Genomic DNA, 17612 nt, shown 5'->3' with positions numbered 1-17612 from the left:
AGATATTTTCCATACAGGTCATCCTTTTGGCCTGTGGAATTCATTTGTAAATATTCAATCTGAGAAACAGGAGAGTAAAATTCCTTTTGAATCTGCCCTGGCAAAGAAGGGAAACTTAACAGAGTTACAAAGAGATACTGAGCATCATGAAGTGACTCACAAAATCAAAGCAACTTAAAGTTCTTATGAATACAGTTTCCACATGGGAGAACAGAATTCCAGATAACCTCAAAGTGGAAGCAAATATAAGGAAAACTCTAAATCATGATGTTATCTAATGTCTATCTGGATTTTTGCAGTCCAGAATCTGGATCTGGAGGTTTAATATAAAATAAAAGGACTGCCTCTTTTTAGTAGCTACACTATTGTAGGGGAAGAGCAGGCTGACCTGGAAGGCAAGGTTAAATGTGTCATCAGTTTAGAGTTATTACGTTGCCACAAGATACCTACTAAATCCAGCCTCCTCATGAATTCTGTTGACCCTTATCTAGCGTCAAGTTAGCTTTGATCATTAGTTGACTATATTCTTGTACTAGTAGTAGCAATGATAAACTCTTCTGTGGTTTCCAACTCCATAAATGCTCCTGGTTATTTGCGACTGATTATTACACAGCTTCTGTTTGCGTGCAAAATTTAAATTTACAACTATGAAATTGAATGTTGCATGCTGATTTGACAACCTCTTGTGTAAAAACAACAACTGACAACCTACAGAATGAAATGCTCATCCTTACATAGAAACAGTTTTTTTCCTCATCAATTTCTGCCCAAGCTTTCAGCTAGTTAAACAAACTGAATCAAACATTCTTATTAAATTACCTTAAGTTTTACTGATTCAAAAATATAATAACTAGACATCCTATGACCCATTGGGTCCTCATTTCAGAGATATGTCCTTACCTATACAGAGAAAGAAAAAGACCAAGGATAGACAAAAAAGCAATGGAAGTGGGGTGACTTCAGACTTCCTACTGGCTTCCCCATTGAGTTGCCTTGTGAGAAACTGACAGGAAGCATCAGAAACCTTCCTACTTCCCTTGAATTCCTGTCAACTTCCACATTTATTTTGCTTTTCAAAGAGAAAGTCAATGATGTAGCCAGCAGGAGGTAACAGGCTGCTGCAGGTGGAGAAAATGAGGGAAGAAGTGAGGGGGTGCAAGTCAGGAGTGGTATGTGGAGATATGAGAGAGGTCCAACATGGGTTGGGAAAGAGTGTGTGGGAATGGCCAGAGATGTCACATAGAAAGGGGAGAGTGAGTGGGAGAGTGGTGAAGGTCAGGTAGGGTGAAGAGGTGCTGCATAGGTCAGGTCAGGCACATGGGTAGCGCAGATCATGGAAGGCACTCCTGAGCTGACCAAGGTTGGGGGAGCACAAGGCTTCCTTCCACCCTATTCTTCCCTCCCTCCCTTCATTCTTTGCAGGTAAGTGTCTGTTGCTGTTGGGTGAAGGAGGGAGAGCGGGATTGTGAGACTGGCTAGGGAACTGTCACAGAATGTTGAAAATGAAAATCAGAAGCAGAAGCCCAGGAGCACAACTGGAAGTACCCACAACGTTTCCAAATTTCATTCCCTCAGGCTCATAGATCCCAGATTTTGGACACATTCTATAAGTTAGCCCATTTGAGTAGCTTAGTTCAAAAATTGTTGCCCTCTGATGCACAGTTTCAGACAGGTAAAGTTATGACAACATAATCGTAATCTTTAGTAGTATATAGGTTAGCATACATCTCTCTCGTCAGTCAATATTCAAGTTAAAGATTAAGAAAAACATACCCTGTATGATAATGGTATCATTCAAGAAAGGGAGCTTCTCAGCTTCATCAAAAGTTGTCATGGTGGAAGAAGGACCTGCTGTAAAAAAAAAAAAAAAAAAGTAACTAGATTTATTTCAATGGAACATCACTGAAGACATATTATGCTGACCAGATTCATATATGATTTCCTTATACTATGTGTTGTCCTCTACACAAGACTATTGCTAATGGAAATTAGGAGTCACACATAATATTAAACCATTACATACTGTTACAAAGAGATCCACAAAGGACCTCCAGTTCTGTTGTTTAAATGCCAATAATTCATTCTGAGATCTCTTATTTATTTATTTTTAAATTCTAATAATTCTAATAAGTCCTCCTCTAACAAATATTCCTTGGAAATTATGGGGGAAATGTTGATTTAATATGCCAATATAGTGTGTGTGTGGGGGGGGGAGAGAATCTGTTAAATCTAAAAGTCTACTGAAGTTTAATTTACATCATTTATATCAGTTTACATCATTTGTGACTTACATTAATTGATGTAAATAGCATAGCCTCAATTTAGTGGATAAACCTTCTATTTAACAGATATTAGCCCATTGAAATAAACCTGTTGTATGTGAAGTCTGCTAAATTAAAGCCCATTAAACTGAGCATTTATCATATATCTCTGGTGACCAGGCTATTTACAATCTTTCACTACAAGGTATTTTTTCTTCCACAAACTGCAGAACACACTTACCATATCATCAAATAATAATAATTGCAACAATCACAGCAACAATAATATATTAAATTTGTATGCCACTTGATTCTAAGTGATTCTAGGCAGCTCACAACAATCAAATCAGCAAATTATAATCAAATCAATGAAAGATAAAAATTGGTAAGCAACAATGAAGTAAGTAGAATTGAATCAAGATGATCCCCCCCATTCAAATCTACCCAACCTCCAGACATTGGGACATTAATAATCTCACTTGACTGACAAAGGGTCAAAAGATATAATTGAGTATCATCAGCATCTTGAGGAATCTGAACCCCAAACCAGCAGATGGCTTCACCAGATGACCCCACCCAACAGTTTCATGTAGATGTGGAAAAGCAGGAGGGAGACAGTAGAACCCTGTAGAACTTCACGTAAGAGGGCCCTAGGAATTAATATATCTGTCCCCCACAACCACTGTCAACTGGAACTGACTCCAGAAAAGAGAACTTCCATAAAATGGTAAACCCAAAACATGGAGCCAGCTAAGAAGGACTCCATGGTTGACAGTATCAAAAATTGCTGAGAAACCAAAGAGCCCAAAAATGGATACACAGCTGCCATCCTGGCCAAGATCATCAACAAGCATAACCAAGGCTGTCTCAATGCTAAATCCCCACCTGAAACCCAAGTGATGCATGAAGAGGCATGGCAAGGTTCAGAGAGGCTGTGAGGAAGTGTTGAGAGGTGCAGGCCAGGCCAGGGATGGGGTGTGCAAAGGTGCAGATCAAGGAGAATGCATGGGTGTGCACCGGGGAGGGCACACATGGTTGTAGCACCTGTCAGGGAAGGTTCACAACTGCCCAGTGTGATATAAGCAGAGAGGAGCTGGGGGAGGATATAAGGGTGAGGGAGACTTACTACAGTAACTTGCAACCTTCCCTGCCGGCTTCCCTATTGACTTTCTGGGGAAGCCGGCAGGGGAAGGTTACAAAAGATGATTACATGATTGTGGGTACTGCAAATGGTATAAGTATGAACTGATTACCTAATGCTCAGACCATGATTGTGTGACCTCAGGGATGCTGGGAAAGCCAGAAATTCAAGGATGGGTCATAACCACCATTTGGTCAATGTCACTGTAATGTCAATGCTCACTAAATAAATGAGCACAGGTCAAGGACTACCTGTATTGCATTAAATATGGATTCTTAAAAAAAAAACAAGGAGTTTAATTCTTCCTCTTCACTGAAATCACTCCACCCAAATTCTTTAACCAAATGTGTTTTTCTCAATTGGAAAGAACAGATTTATTGGCATCTAGACTAGGGTATGGAGAGTATAGGGAATGACTATGAAGGACAGAAGAAAGACTCACTACTACAGCAACAATCATACATGTGCAGCTTGAGTCTATTTCAAGAAACTACTTTGAATAAAAGTCTCATAGAACAGGGGTCTCCAACCTTGGCAACTTTAAGACTTGTGGACTTCAATTCCCAGAATTCTGGGAATTGAAGTCCACAAGTCTTAAAGTTGCCAAGGTTGGAGACCCATGTCATAGAGGACTCTCCATAGTTCAAGCCATAATAAAGTGAAGGGGCAGGGGGAAGCACATTGACTTGTAAGATTATACTGCCATAGATATTTACAATAAAAGTAGTCTTGACCTATATGGCACTGATTTCTTAGTTGGGTCTACCTTATTGGGCTAATTCTGGAAATGCCATCTACATGGACCTCATGTTAAATCTTGGTGGTGGGCTTCCTCCTTTGGAGCTCCCAGTTATTCAAGCTATGCCATGTTTCCCCAAAAATAAGACCGTCTTATATTTTTTTGAACCCTGAAATAAGTGCTTGGCCTTATTGCCATGCGCTCAAAAGCCCGATTGGGTTTATTATCAGGGGATGTCTTATTTTGGGGGAAAGAGGGTACTTGATTGTTGTTTTAATATTGCTCTTTATGATAGATTATTGTAAGGCCTTCAGAATCTCTAGAAATGAAACAGTATATAAATTAGAGCAAGTTTTTCCCACCTTGATCTACACCATTGAAAATAGGAATATCCTTATTTAGAAGTAATAACAGCATTGGTTTTTTTTAAAAAAAAGTTTTAACAAGCCTTCTGATTCTGCAGAAGTTGCACTCCTTTTAGTAACACATTGTCTATAGTATTTGCTTATATACTCCACCCTTCCTGTAGGTGAAGTAAAATTAATGGGAACAAATGTATTTTATTTTAGAATATACAACTTTGTCTGGCCAATGGTTCACATGGGAAGAGAAGCCCAGCAGAGTTGAAGGGTTTCAAAAGAACCCTGCTGGGTTAGGAGGAAGGCCTATCTTCAAGACCAATATCCTGTCCCGCCCAGTGGCCAGCTAGGTACTTTCAGGAAGCCTTTAAGCAGTGTTTGAAGACAAGGCGCCTGGCAACTGACAGGAAATCTGCTCAGGAAACCATTCAGAGACATAAACATCTGAATTTCCCCCTAAAAGTACCCAGAACCACATTATAAAATAAGCACCAAATGAAGCACTTTTTGAATCTGTGCCACTTCAGTGAAATCACCTGCCCATGTGTTCAAGTTCTGTCTACCATGCTATAATAATCTCCTTGGTGGCTTGCAACTTTTTTGTACAACTTGATCACAAAGCGGAAAAAGAGCTTATGCATTGCTTCTATTTGACAGTGAACAATCTTATCCCTTTACAATCATATATCTCTTTACTTCAATTATATCCCAAAGGAAGAGAACACAAGGAAATTCCTTTCAAGATTTGAGAAGAGGGACAGCCACAGAAGTGACAAATGATGGAGAAATAATGTAATAGAAAACAACAAATAACAAAGCAAAAGAACCTTAACCTAGGAGCAAAAATATCTTAATTACTAAGTGGCATCACCCAAATAAATTCTTAAAAATTCCAAGAAGTTCCCTTTGTACAGAAAGAAGATGGAGGACAGATTTTGTAGGTTAAACTATACTAAATATCGACTGGCCAAAACTTTAAGGATAATAAGCTTTCTAGACACCTTCGGGAGTCCTTCAGACTCCTTCAGAATACTTTAAAACCTAAATACTTGTAAATGCATTCATCACATCCATTCAGCATTGATGGTATTTCTATATTCCGTCAAGAATTTTTAGGCATGATGAGAGAAATAAGGAGAGGCAAATTCCTGCTTTCACATCATTGAGGATATGTTGCATCCTAGAAACATCCAAATCAGTAATTATCCAGCGAAAAAAATCTGGTTTTTCTACTCTAAGATGGGAGACAGACCCAGACAGCAGCACAGTCTGTCCATCAATCTAAATAGTGTATATTCTTCAACCCTCAGAATTTTGCTACGTGATATTTTAACTCACTAGAGGCTAATTCCCACGGTGCTTATGTCAAGCAACAAAGCTACTTCATATACCTGCCTGGACAGAAAAATGTAGGTCCATCCATACATGACAAACAGCATGCTTTAGCTGCAAGAGTGACAACATTTTTAGATCAATATCATACATCAATTTTAAAGGGTTTCTTTCTGAAAATGTATAAGAGTCTAAATTCCCAAGGATGAGGATCAGGTTAATAGAAATGGGGCTTAAGCACAGACACAGTCAGGCATTATAAGAGGTGAAGTTGAGCCACATTTGAAAAGTCACAGGTTCTTTGACCTTACCTTACAATTGTCACTACAACTTGAATTAACACATGAGGGAAAACTGAAAAGTTGAGGAAGAAAGTTATGGATTTTACCTGTGCTGGAGAATTCTAAAGTTGTAGGTGTAGAAATTCCTGTAGTTTTCTCACTGATACTTTCTGATGGAGTAGAAGTCTCTAGTTTTATGTAAAAATAAAATCCATAATTAGTTACAGCAATACAGAATATGTATTTCTTATAACAGGTTTATGGTAAAGAATAGGTGAGAACAATTTGGTGGTAATTGTTGCTATTCCTTTTATTAATTTCTTGCAATGTTCTATTGATATTTAATTGGTTGTTTAATAATTTTGGGAGATTTTCAACTATGCTTTAGTAGACATGGCAATTTTTCATCAATTTAATCAATTTAAATCCATTTAAAAGTCCCTGTTATTATGGGTAATGGATTTGTGTGTTACCAGAAGAAAAGCATTCACCCAATCTTAGATAATTTATCCAGGTTTGGGAAGCATTACTTTAGACCAAGAACAATACTTCCATAATAATTAATTAAATATCTCTATCCAACTTTACCAAGCCTAACTAAACCAGTTTTTCAACCATATATATGTTTGATATTTTTTCCATCATGGAAAGAAATTTAATTTTGAAAGACTTCTGTTCCTTTTCCAACTGACTTTTTTGGCAATTATGTTTCAGGGCTCTTAAAATCTATTTGTAAAGTTGAAAAGTGAAATAATTAATGTTGCATTACTGATGACTCACAATATAGAAAATAGAGTATTGATGCAATGACTGGCTAGGCGGGTGGGTATGTACATATTTTCCTCTTGTTAATCAAGACTATAATAAAAGTCATTTTGGGAAGTTTCCACATTTTTGGTAAACTGCGCAAATTTGTCAAGAGATATTGACACAGAAGTTCCTATATTTAATCTTGCTATATAACACAGGACATAGGACATACAGTATGTTGGAAAAATCTTGACCCTTTCCTTCTTTTTCCACTTTGTCCTGAAAGGTTTCTTGAAAAGGTGCTGGGAGATTTTAAGAAGGAATCCTTAATATTCTTCCCAACTGTTTTGCATGACTTCTGCCATCTGAGCAGCCCTGAACAAATGTTCTAACTGAGAGAGATTCTGAACCTTTTGGAAGAAAGCAATCTGCGTGTTAACAAGGGTGAAATACTGATTTTGCCTTGCAGAGTCACAGAATAGAGGAAATAATTCATTTCTGTTGTCTGGAGCCTTTTCGTCATGTAATGCCAGAGATCCCGTTTCTCTCTTCTTCGCCTTGCTGCTTGCAAATAACATTTTGTGCTGACACCAGACAGATGACCTCATTTCAGATAGACCCCAAAGTGGAATGAAGACAGAGTGTCTCATCAGAATCCATTATGCCTTTGTCAATAACTGACTAAGAAATTAAATCAAGTTGGTGCTCTCCACTGGACAGAATATGTCTTCTGGTTTCTAAGGCAAACCAGTGGCCTAGTCTCTATAGATCAGTTTAAGTTTGTATCAAAGCTTCCAGCATGCTCAGAGGTTCTCATTCAGAAAAAAAGTGATGAGCAAAGAATAGTTAAGCAAACTCTACCATAAGGCAGAGCCAAGCAGCTTCCTTTAGCATGGGAGGTACCTCTGAATTAGGGAGACTACAGATAGTCCTTAACCTACAATCACAATAGTGACCAAAAAAATTGTCATTAAAGAGTGTGGTTGTTAAGTGAGACAATACATGACCTCCACCAAATTTTATGACCATTTTTGCCGTGATCGTTAAGTAAGACATTAAAATGACTGCAGCTTCAACCTTCCTTGCTAGCATCCCCACTGGTTTTGCTTGTTGGAAGCCAGCTGGGAAGGTAACAAATGGCGACCACATACTACAACAGTTGTGTGAGAACTGGTCATAAGCCACTTTTTTCAGCACTGTCAGAACTTTGAATGGTCGTATGTCAAGGAATGTCTGTATACAGACTGATCCATTTGTTTTTTTCTGAAGTGTTGAAGTAAGAAGAACAGTATTTCATTCTCCACTTCAGCCAACGTGTCTTAAGAATGTCGTTTGGAACAGGGTGGATTCGATTTAAATCGAGTTGATTTAAATCACAATTTAAATCATGATTTAAATCACTACTAAAACGGCTTGATTTAAATCAACTCGATTTAAATCATAATTTTTAAAGAGCAACTGTCATCTCTGCTACTCCTTTCACCCAGTTGACTCACCGATAGTCCCAGTGTTGCAAAATATACAGCCTCATGCTACATAACTAAGCTCCATTTCATGCTGAATAAACTAAATTATTTATGTATCTTAAATAGAAAACTATCTTACGATAGATTTTTACCCCAAAAGTTTATTAAAATAAATTTGATAAAAATCAAAAAAATTCGATTTAAATCAAAAAAATCCGATTTAAATCAAAAAAAGTCTGATTTTTTTGATTTTTTTAAAAAAATCATTGATTTTTATCCATCCTGGTTTGGAATGTTAACTGTAAGGATTTATCTTCTGTTACGTTGGATTCCATGATTTTTTAAACTTCATTTTGACTTTTTTTTAACTTTTTTGAAATATATAAAAATGTTTAAGCCATTTACAGCCCGCAATGCAAGTGGGTGGTATATACCAGGGGTGAAATGCTCCCGGTTCGGACCAGATCGCCCGATCCAATAATGATGGAGGCGGGTGGTTCGGAGAACCGGTAGCAAAAATACCTGCGCCCCCCCCCCACATGCCCAGCTGAGCCCCGCAATCATCAGAGACTTTTTTAAATTATTTTTAAAAGCATTTTTTCTACAACCACTTTGGCCAAAAAAATGCTTTTAAAAGTAAAAAAAAAAAAGCCTCTGATGATCATGCGACTCAGCTGGGATCGTCAAGGCTTTTAAAAGCCTTTTTTTCTTTTAAATGCCTCTGACGATCCAAGCTGAGTTGCCTGATCGTCAGAGCCTTTTGAAAGCATTTTTTTACAAAAATGTTTTTAAAAGTAAAAAAAAAAAAAAAATTGGCCACACCCACCCAGTCACATTAACCCCACCACCACCACCACCACCATCAAGCCATGCTCACAGAACCGGTAATAACAAATTTAGATTTCACCACTGGTATATTCGCTAATGTAGTCATCATAACTGTTCGAATACTAGCACTATCTGATATGCCAATATTCACATGCTACATTGTGTGTGTGTGTGTGTGTGTGTGTGTGTGTGTGTGTGTGTATGTATTGTGTGTGTGCGCTTGTGCTCAATATGTCAGTTTCTGAAGTTTGTGTTGCATTCATTTCAAGTGAATTACTGGTCCCGGCATCATTTTATATGAAAGCACATACAATAAATAGCCTGTGGAACTCATTGCCACACATATGTTAATGGCCACTGACTGTTGGACAGCTTTAAAAGGATAAATTTCATGGAGGAGAGGTCTATCTATGACTTGAAATGCAACATTACTTGGAGGCAGCATGCCTCCAAATACCAACTCCAGGAAAACAAGACCAAGAAAGAAAGTAATGTCTTTGTTAGTAGCTTCTGAATTTTGCAAGGTGTTTTAGCTACCTGTTGGACAAAGATTGGTGTTAGCCTGATTCTGCAGAGCAATTCTAGCATACATTTGTAGCAATGGAGACAGGCTACAAGAAGAAACTTGACCTCAAGACCCCGTGATGTTTTCAAACATTTGCATTTTTAAAAACCAGAAGAAAGCAAACCATCAATGGGTAACTGGAGCCAAAAGGGCAAATTTCAAAAAATAAAAATGTTCACACCCACAAAACATGAAAGTATATGAATACTTAGTGTAGTTGCTGCTATGAATGTGACAAAATAGAATGACAGAGGTGGGAATTCTCATCATGTCAAAAAAAACCCCAAAAAACAGGTGAGTTTCATAGATGTGGATCAGCAGCTTTGCAAAATATGTTAGCAGAGGGTTAGTAACCATGACTGCTAATCATGATGGCTATAGATAATCTCCAATATACAAAGTCTCATAATTCTACGTAGTTGGCTCCTTATTCTATGAAGGGATATCAAATTAGATCGCGCCGTGGGCCAGATCATGATATATCATGATATTTTTTGCCTTTGTGGAGCCGGGGTTGGTGTGGCCACCAGTTTGACAGGCCTGTATGGGATAGTAAGATTTTATCCTACGGTTTGAAGGGTTTTGCTTGATGAATGCGAGAAAAGGCTGGAATAAAGAGGTTCCTGGTATGATTCAAGATAAGTTTTTTCCCAACATTTTTACCCTATTACTAGAGCAGTAGCTGCAGCAGTGAATCAAATCAAGCGGGAATAGCTATCTATATACCTAATAGTTAAGGCATCGGGCTAGAAACTAGGAGCTTGTGAATTCTAGTTGTGCCTTAGACATGAAAACCAGCTGGGTGACCTAGGACCAGTCCCTCTCTTTCCACCGATCATAAGGTTGTTCTGAGGAGAGGTGCGGTGGCCTAGAGGTGGAGCTCTCGCCTTACAATCAGGAGGCTGTGAGTTCAAGCCTAGGTAGAGGCAGATATTTCTCTCTCTGGGCACAATGGGAATATATCTGCTGAACAAAACTCCGCACTGGTGACAGGAAGGGCATCCAGCCATTAAACACTCTGCTAGCTCCATTCAGTTGCCCAGACTCCACCCCTCAAGGGATCATGGGGTCATTAAAAGAGGATGATAGGATTGTTCTGAGGAAAACAGGAGGAAGGAATATTAGGTATGTTCACCATCTGGAGTTATTTATAAAAATAATAAAAGTGAGCTATAAATAATTAAATAATAAAATGATATGTCAGCTATCTGTCTATCTAATATCTACTATCTATTATGATCTATTATCATACATACATACATACATTACATACATCATCTTCATCTTTCAAGTAAGTGTGTAGCTACAGATTTTTGCAAGAGGGAAAAAACCCCCAGCAAAACCCAACCCCAAATCTTTGACAAATATACCATTCATGTCTAATCTCTACAATTCTTACAAGTAAAGTGGGCAGGCTCACATTACTTATAACACATATAATGGCAAAGTAAATTCTTAACCAATAAAAATGCATGTGTTAAAAAGTTCTGGTATTTTGCCTACACCCCCTTAACTAAACATACTGCACTTGGGAGTAAATTCTTTTCTTTTCCTGTAATGTGTTTAAACTTAAGAAATCATTTACTCTCAAGGGATTATAGCATCTTAAACCCAAATACTTGACCAATTCATGGAGTGCAACCTTCACCTATCACAAAACCCTGGCAAAGCAAGGTGGGCATTATCTTGACCTTTCCTAAAGCTGCTAAAATTAATGTGTTATTAGAAGAACTTTTAAACCTGGTTTTGTTCAGTTTAATATTATTTAGCTTACTTTTGGTTTATTGATTAAAACTAAACTACTGAACATCAGAGAATATACCAATAAAGAGAGCACCAAGGACCCCACCAGAGAATGTTGCTATATTCCTGTTCAGCTTCTCAAAGGCACATGGTTGGGCCTCTGGATTAGAATATCTAACCATAGTTACTTGGGACACTTTAATGTGGATTCCTACATAAACTAGAATGCTTCACTTGATGGCTTCAGCTGCTTTAAGGTAGACCACAAGCAGGATCTGATGCAGTATCTCTCCCTAGTTCTGCTTTCCAACTACCCCTGTTAAAAATAATCTGTTTCCGAACCAAGTGTTTCCTTAGGGTCTTAGCAAGTAGAAAGTTACCAGTAAAGCTGAATTTTAAATCCATATTGTATGCCAGCAATAAAGCCCTTTTGTAGGTGTGAGATTTTATGAAACCAAAATCGAACCATCTCCACACAAAATTGTGTTATTCATATACATACATTCATGTTTCAACAGTTGAAATTCTTTAGGCTGTTGATGATGCCGATGTTTGTTACTCTTTAAGGGGAAAAAAACTGCAACAACAGTCTTGTAAACACTGAACACCAGAAGGGGAAGTAAACAATAGCTGGAGGACCCAGAGCAATGGCTGAATTTTGTTACATAACTAAAACAGTGGCTATCACCTCCTTCTGGGCAAGTGAATTTCATTTTAAAAAATACAAAAATATGCGTAATATTTTTGGACAATCCCAAAATAGGCATGAAAGAAAATGTTCTCTCTACCCAAGTCTAGTTTTATAACTTCTATCAAATGTTCCCGTGGGTTTTTTTCCCCCCCTAACTCAATTGCACCTTAACAATTCTGCTAACTCAATTGCACCTTAGAATTTGCATCAGGAAATTCTAAATTAATTTGCTACCCAATGAAGATTGTTAAATCAAAATTGCTTATCTTCAATTGCCATTGATCCTGTTTTGTGTTTCTATTCTGAAGCATCCTATTTATCAAATGTATCTTGCATTGAATAAATATTGGCAATGTGAACTTGGTATAGTCAAGAATTCTATCAATGCTACTGACTCTTGTTTTAAAAGAATAATGGATAAATAGAATTACTGTCACACATTCTTTCTTGACCAATCTTATTCCACCAGAATTTTTGTCACATACAATTCTGTAGTGGTAGTAATAGAGCTAAATAAAAATGTGGCCACTACAGAATTGGATGAGGCCTAAATCCAATTAAAATCAAGAGGATCACATAGTATATATATCTATTCGGAAATAACTCCTAAAGAGCTTCACAGTACTTATTTCTAAGTATGGGGGGGGGGTTATCGTTGTTGTAGTTTCTGCCTTTGAGTCACTGTTGACTACTGGAGGCTGCCTGGACAAATCCTGGCAATTTTCTTCCCAAAATTGTTCAGAGGTGTTTGCCATTGCCTGCTTCCTAGGGCTGAGAGAATGACTGGCCCAAGGTCATCCTGTTGGCTTTGTGCCTAAGGCAAGAATAGAAATCAGGGTCTCCCAATTTTTATCTAGAAAGCACTAGGCTTCGGGTAAGGTTTAATTATATGATTATAACTTATAGTTTAAATAACTTAACCTGAATTTTATGTGTGAGTTTTAATTTCTTAAATCAGCTTATTTTCCTATAAATTATTTTTGCAGAAATTGATTAAAAATATGCTAATCAAATATACTGTTAAAAAAGATCATGAAAAGAACATTTTTAATAATTATTATATATGCAATTAAATTAAAGAACATTAATGAATTGCTCCTTGAAAAGGGTTTTTTTCTTGTTTTAATCACTTAAAATAAAATTTAATGAAACATTATTTTCATTCATTTTCAGATGGAAACAATGATGACACTTTCTAAGAGATTTGCTGTGATACAAACAGGAAAAGCAAAATGTCAGAAATTGTGTAAGTGTGGGTGTGCTTATTATGAAGCAACATTTAAAGGCACAGAAGATTTTGAAATGTGTTTTGTGCCAAAAGAATACTAATAAATATACAATACAACTAGCTGTATTTAAAGGCAACTAACTTCATAGATATTTGAGTGTAGAAAATATAAGGTGCTATCCCACAATTAAACAAAACACTTTATGATATAAGCCAAATATGAACTCAATCTTTCTGTGTCTAGCCCAAAGCACGTGGTTTCATGAGATTTTCAATGTAATCTCTTATTGGGATAATCAATATATGATTTAAGCAAGCATGTTTAAGCAAGTCCAGATTTAGCACAATGTCAGAATCAGGTCATTGTGTTTTTGTGGTTGTGGTTACATCATAGCAGTTGAACTGAAACAATGCAACATATCTACATGTAGCTGGTTGCACTGGGAAAGAGGAAGTTAAATTTTTAACAGTACTTACTATGAAGACTATTCAAAAGATTAGAAGGGGTTGAAAAGATTCTCAAAAGTATTAATTTTTGTCCTGAGATTAAGGCTCATCCCAGCCTTTGTTTTATAAAAGGGGAGTCTGGTTTAACTTTAAGGAACAATGTGGATAACCCCTGTAGTTTTTAAAGTAATAATATGGAAATAGTTTTCAATTAATTTTAATTTTCCAGCTTAAACTACAACCCTGGGATATCCTTGTCTTTTATCATTCAAGTACTAAGATTTGCTTGGTTGGTTATTTCAAGATCAGCCAATGTCAGCTGGGTATTGCCACCTGAATTTTGGCTTTGTCTAGTATCCCCAATACAGTCACAGAATTATTGAGTGGGAAGAGATCTCAAATATTGTCTTGCTTCTGCCCCAGTTCGAAAATACAAAATCTTGGTGCATACTGTAGGACAGGGGTCTGCAACCTTAAACACTCAAAGAGCCATTTGGACCCGTTTCCCACAGAAAAGAAAACACCAGGAGCCACAAAACCCTTCCCATGCCTGATTATTTCCTAAGCAGCCACAAAACTAGCATATGTAGTCAGTGGTGGGTTGCCCCCGGTTCGCACCGGTTCTATAGAACTGGTAATAAAACCGGCAGGAGGCTCCACCCACTGACCCCGACATCATAAAAATGCTTCTGTGCATGGCCCCATTGCGAACCGGTAGTAAAGGTAAGTAGAACCTACCCCTGTATGTAGTTGAATTAAATGTTCTGTTTTCTTCTGAAACTTTTCTTTTCTTGGATTTATCCATGGTTGGCCTACCGGCTTAATAAATCATGTGCCAGCTCAATAAAAGCTCAATAAATGCATGAATTGAAAAGCTCAATAAATCGCGTGCCAGCGGGTGTCACACATTGGTGGTTGTGATCCATATTTTGAGTGACAGGGAGCCGCAGCAGAGGGGTGAAAGAGCCACACGCAGCTCCAGAGCTGCAGGTTGCTGACCCCTGCTCTAGGAAGAAAAGTCAATTCCCAAGTTTCAGTCACACCTTCCCCAACAGTTTCAAGCACCTAAATTTGTTGGCTATGACTTTCACATCATATCACCTTTTAATTTTTGTTTTGCTGACCTAAATGTGCACAAGTGATGGATTATACTTCTTAGATTTTGGTTTCTCATCCCAAGAGGCTGTGAGTCTCCCCTACATGTATGCCTGATAATATCTGGTAAAAGGAATGTGTGATGAGATGACAGTCAGTCATTCTTCAACAAGCGCTAACCAATACAGTAGCCAAGAGTTTTCAGAATGCCTTTGCTTTTTGTCCCAATGTTGACTTTAGTCAAATAGTAAAAGTGAGGAACCTTACAAACCAGCAGGTTTGGGGAACGTAAACTTTTATAGGCTAGAGATAAACTAGAGTCCATTTCAATAGTGAATTGAATGTTCTCTTCAACGGGAACATATACTGTGGAATAAAATGTCCAACAAAGTTCTAAACTGAAAAAAAAGAAAGAGAGAGAAAGAGAGAGAGAAAGAAAGAAGAAGGAAGGAAGGAAGGAAGGAAGGAAGGAAGGAAGGAAGGAAGGAAGGAAGGAAGAAAGAAAGAAAGAAAGAAAGAAAGAAAGAAAGAAAGAAAGAAAGAAAGAAAGAAAGAAAGAAAGAAAGAAGGAAGGAAGGAAGGAAGGAAGGAAGGAAGGAAAGAAAATGAAAGAAAGAAAGAAAGAAAGAAAGAAAGAAAGAAAGAAAGAAAGAAAGAGGAGGGAGGGGAGAGGAGAAAGAGAGAGAGAGAGAAGGAAGGAAGGAAAGAAAGATAGAAAGAAAGAAAGGGAGGGAGGGGAGAGGAGAAAGAGAAAAAAAGAGAAAGAAAGAGAAAGAAAGAAAGAAAGAAAGAAAGAAAGAAAGAAAGAAAGAAAGAAAGAAAGAAAGAAGAAAGAGGGGGAGGGAGAGGAGAAAGAAAGAAAGAAAGAGGGAGGGAGGGGAGAGGAGAGGAGAAAGAAGGAGAGAAAGAGAGAGAAAGAGAGAGAAAGAAGGAAGGAAGGAAGGAAAGAAAGGGAGGGGAAGGGAGAGGAGAGGAGAAAGAAAGAAAGAAAGAGAAAGGAAGGGAGGGGAGGGAGGGGAGAGGAGAAAGAAAGAGAAAGAGTGAGAGAAAGAGAGAGAGAAAGAAGGAAGGAAGGAAAGGAAGGAAGGAAGGAAGGAAGAAAGAAAGGGAGGGCAGGGAGGGGAGAAAGAAAAAGAAAGAGTGAGAGAAAGAGAGAGAAAGAAAGAAAGAAAGAAAGAAAGAAAGAAAGAAAGAAAGAAAGAAAGAAAGAAAGAAAGAAAGAAAGAAAGAAAAGGACTAATCAAGGAATGAGCTGCATAAGAGCTGCAGTTATTAAGACTAGTTGCCAGTGACTATCACAGCATGGCTAAGATAAAACAACAGGAAATGGTGCCTGGAGAGCACCATCTTCTATTCTCAGCAACTGTTACCCATCTTTAGGTACTTCATCATTGATTGGCGCGCGCGCCCGCCCGCACACACAACTCCTCAGTCAAGTAAAAACAAAACTAATACATAATTTCGAGGCAGCGAGGTTTGGGGACTAGGCTGATCTCTTACGCACCGTTACATAAATCCACACAAAGTCTTCACGGTCTAAAATGCTCCTAACCACAATCTATTTCCCGGGGATCCATCTCTTGGCCGCGAGGACGGGCGCGGGAGTCTGGTCCCAATGCCGCAAAGCAGGCAGGTTGGATGCACGAATACCCAAACGCAAAGGGAAGAGACCGGTTCTGCTCCGCGTCTTCCCAACCCACCCCCTCCCCCCCGAAGAAGGAGCCTTATTGCTCGTACCGGGCGCATACTTTTTTCTCTCCCCCCCGCCTCTTTTGCCGAGAGTGGATTCTACGAAGGTGACTTAGCAAGTCCCCTTGGAAGACGACCCAAGGATGACTCCGCCTGGGTCGCTGCAGAGCCTCCCAACCGCCCTCCCACTGAGGGAAAGAAAGGGCAGCCACGAGTGGGCGAAGGAAACGAGGTACCTGAAGTTTGAGCCTCGGCGGGACCCCAAAGGGCCAGGAGGAGGACCAGCGGTAGCCCGTTCGCGCCTGAGCCCCTCATGGTGCAAGCAGCCTGCGAGCGAGCTGTGCGCGGAGTTTAAATTCCGCAGCGCCCCTAGCGGCCCTTCTCGGCTCCTGCAACCCGGTTCTCGGGTTTCGGTGCTCCAGTTGCCTTGGCGCGGCTCCAATAACCGGAGCCTGACGTCAAAGGGGAGGCCGGCAGCGAATGGGTTCCTGCCTTCAGCGGTGACTGAGAACCCGCCGGCAAATCCCACGCTCCGCTCGATCGTTTTCACGTGGCGCTCTCTAGGCTGCAGGGGCTGCGGCTCCCGTCAATGCCAGTGAGGGTGGCCGCTGCCCAAAACCTTGACAAGCCTTCTGGGGTGGGGGGGGGGGACCACTGATAGGCAACAGCAAGAGAGTAATTGGTCCAGGGTGTTTTCACAGTTTATTTCTTCACCGAATTTATATCCCATATTTTCTGTGAGAACTTAAGTGGAAGTGGAACGGAGGCTCATATCTGTGAGAAATCAGGCCATCGATGGGGGGCGAACACGTGCTTAGTCCAAGCGGGGCATCTTCTGGCATTAAATAGCGGAGGGTGAAAAATCGTCAGAACTGGGAAAGTTGGACTCGTAACTCGACTGGCGCGCGATTTTTGGTTCGCGATTGTCTTCAAGGAAGACGACGTTCCCCGGCCCCCCCCCCGGTTTGTTTGTTTGTTTGTTTGTTTGTTTATTTTA

At 39.1% G+C, this 17612-nt stretch overlaps 1 protein-coding gene across 2 annotated transcripts in view; it reads right to left on the bottom strand.

The window, feature by feature from the left end:
* EMB (embigin) overlaps nt 1–16941 on the bottom strand; it is a 36067-nt gene extending 19126 nt beyond the window's left edge. For both annotated transcript variants that reach the window (XR_011599945.1, XM_070935901.1), the window contains exons 1-3: nt 16852–16941; nt 6221–6301; nt 1774–1851 (exon numbers count right to left, since the gene is read on the bottom strand). Coding sequence is in view for 1 of the 2 variants with exons in the window: in XM_070935901.1 (XP_070792002.1) it covers nt 1774–1851; nt 6221–6301; nt 16852–16930 (238 nt within the window). In the remaining variant the exon portion in view is untranslated. The remainder of the gene's footprint in view (nt 1–1773; nt 1852–6220; nt 6302–16851) is intronic.
* Nucleotides 16942–17612: the final 671 nt, after the last annotated feature.

The sequence above is a fragment of the Pituophis catenifer genome, unplaced genomic scaffold (genome assembly GCF_029215685.1).
Source record: "Pituophis catenifer annectens isolate HBS135680 unplaced genomic scaffold, rPitCat1.0.hap2 SCAF_2, whole genome shotgun sequence".
Classification (NCBI taxonomy): domain Eukaryota; kingdom Metazoa; phylum Chordata; class Lepidosauria; order Squamata; family Colubridae; genus Pituophis; species Pituophis catenifer.
Note: the sequence above shows the minus strand (reverse complement) of the source record. Positions and strands in the feature narration are given on the sequence as shown.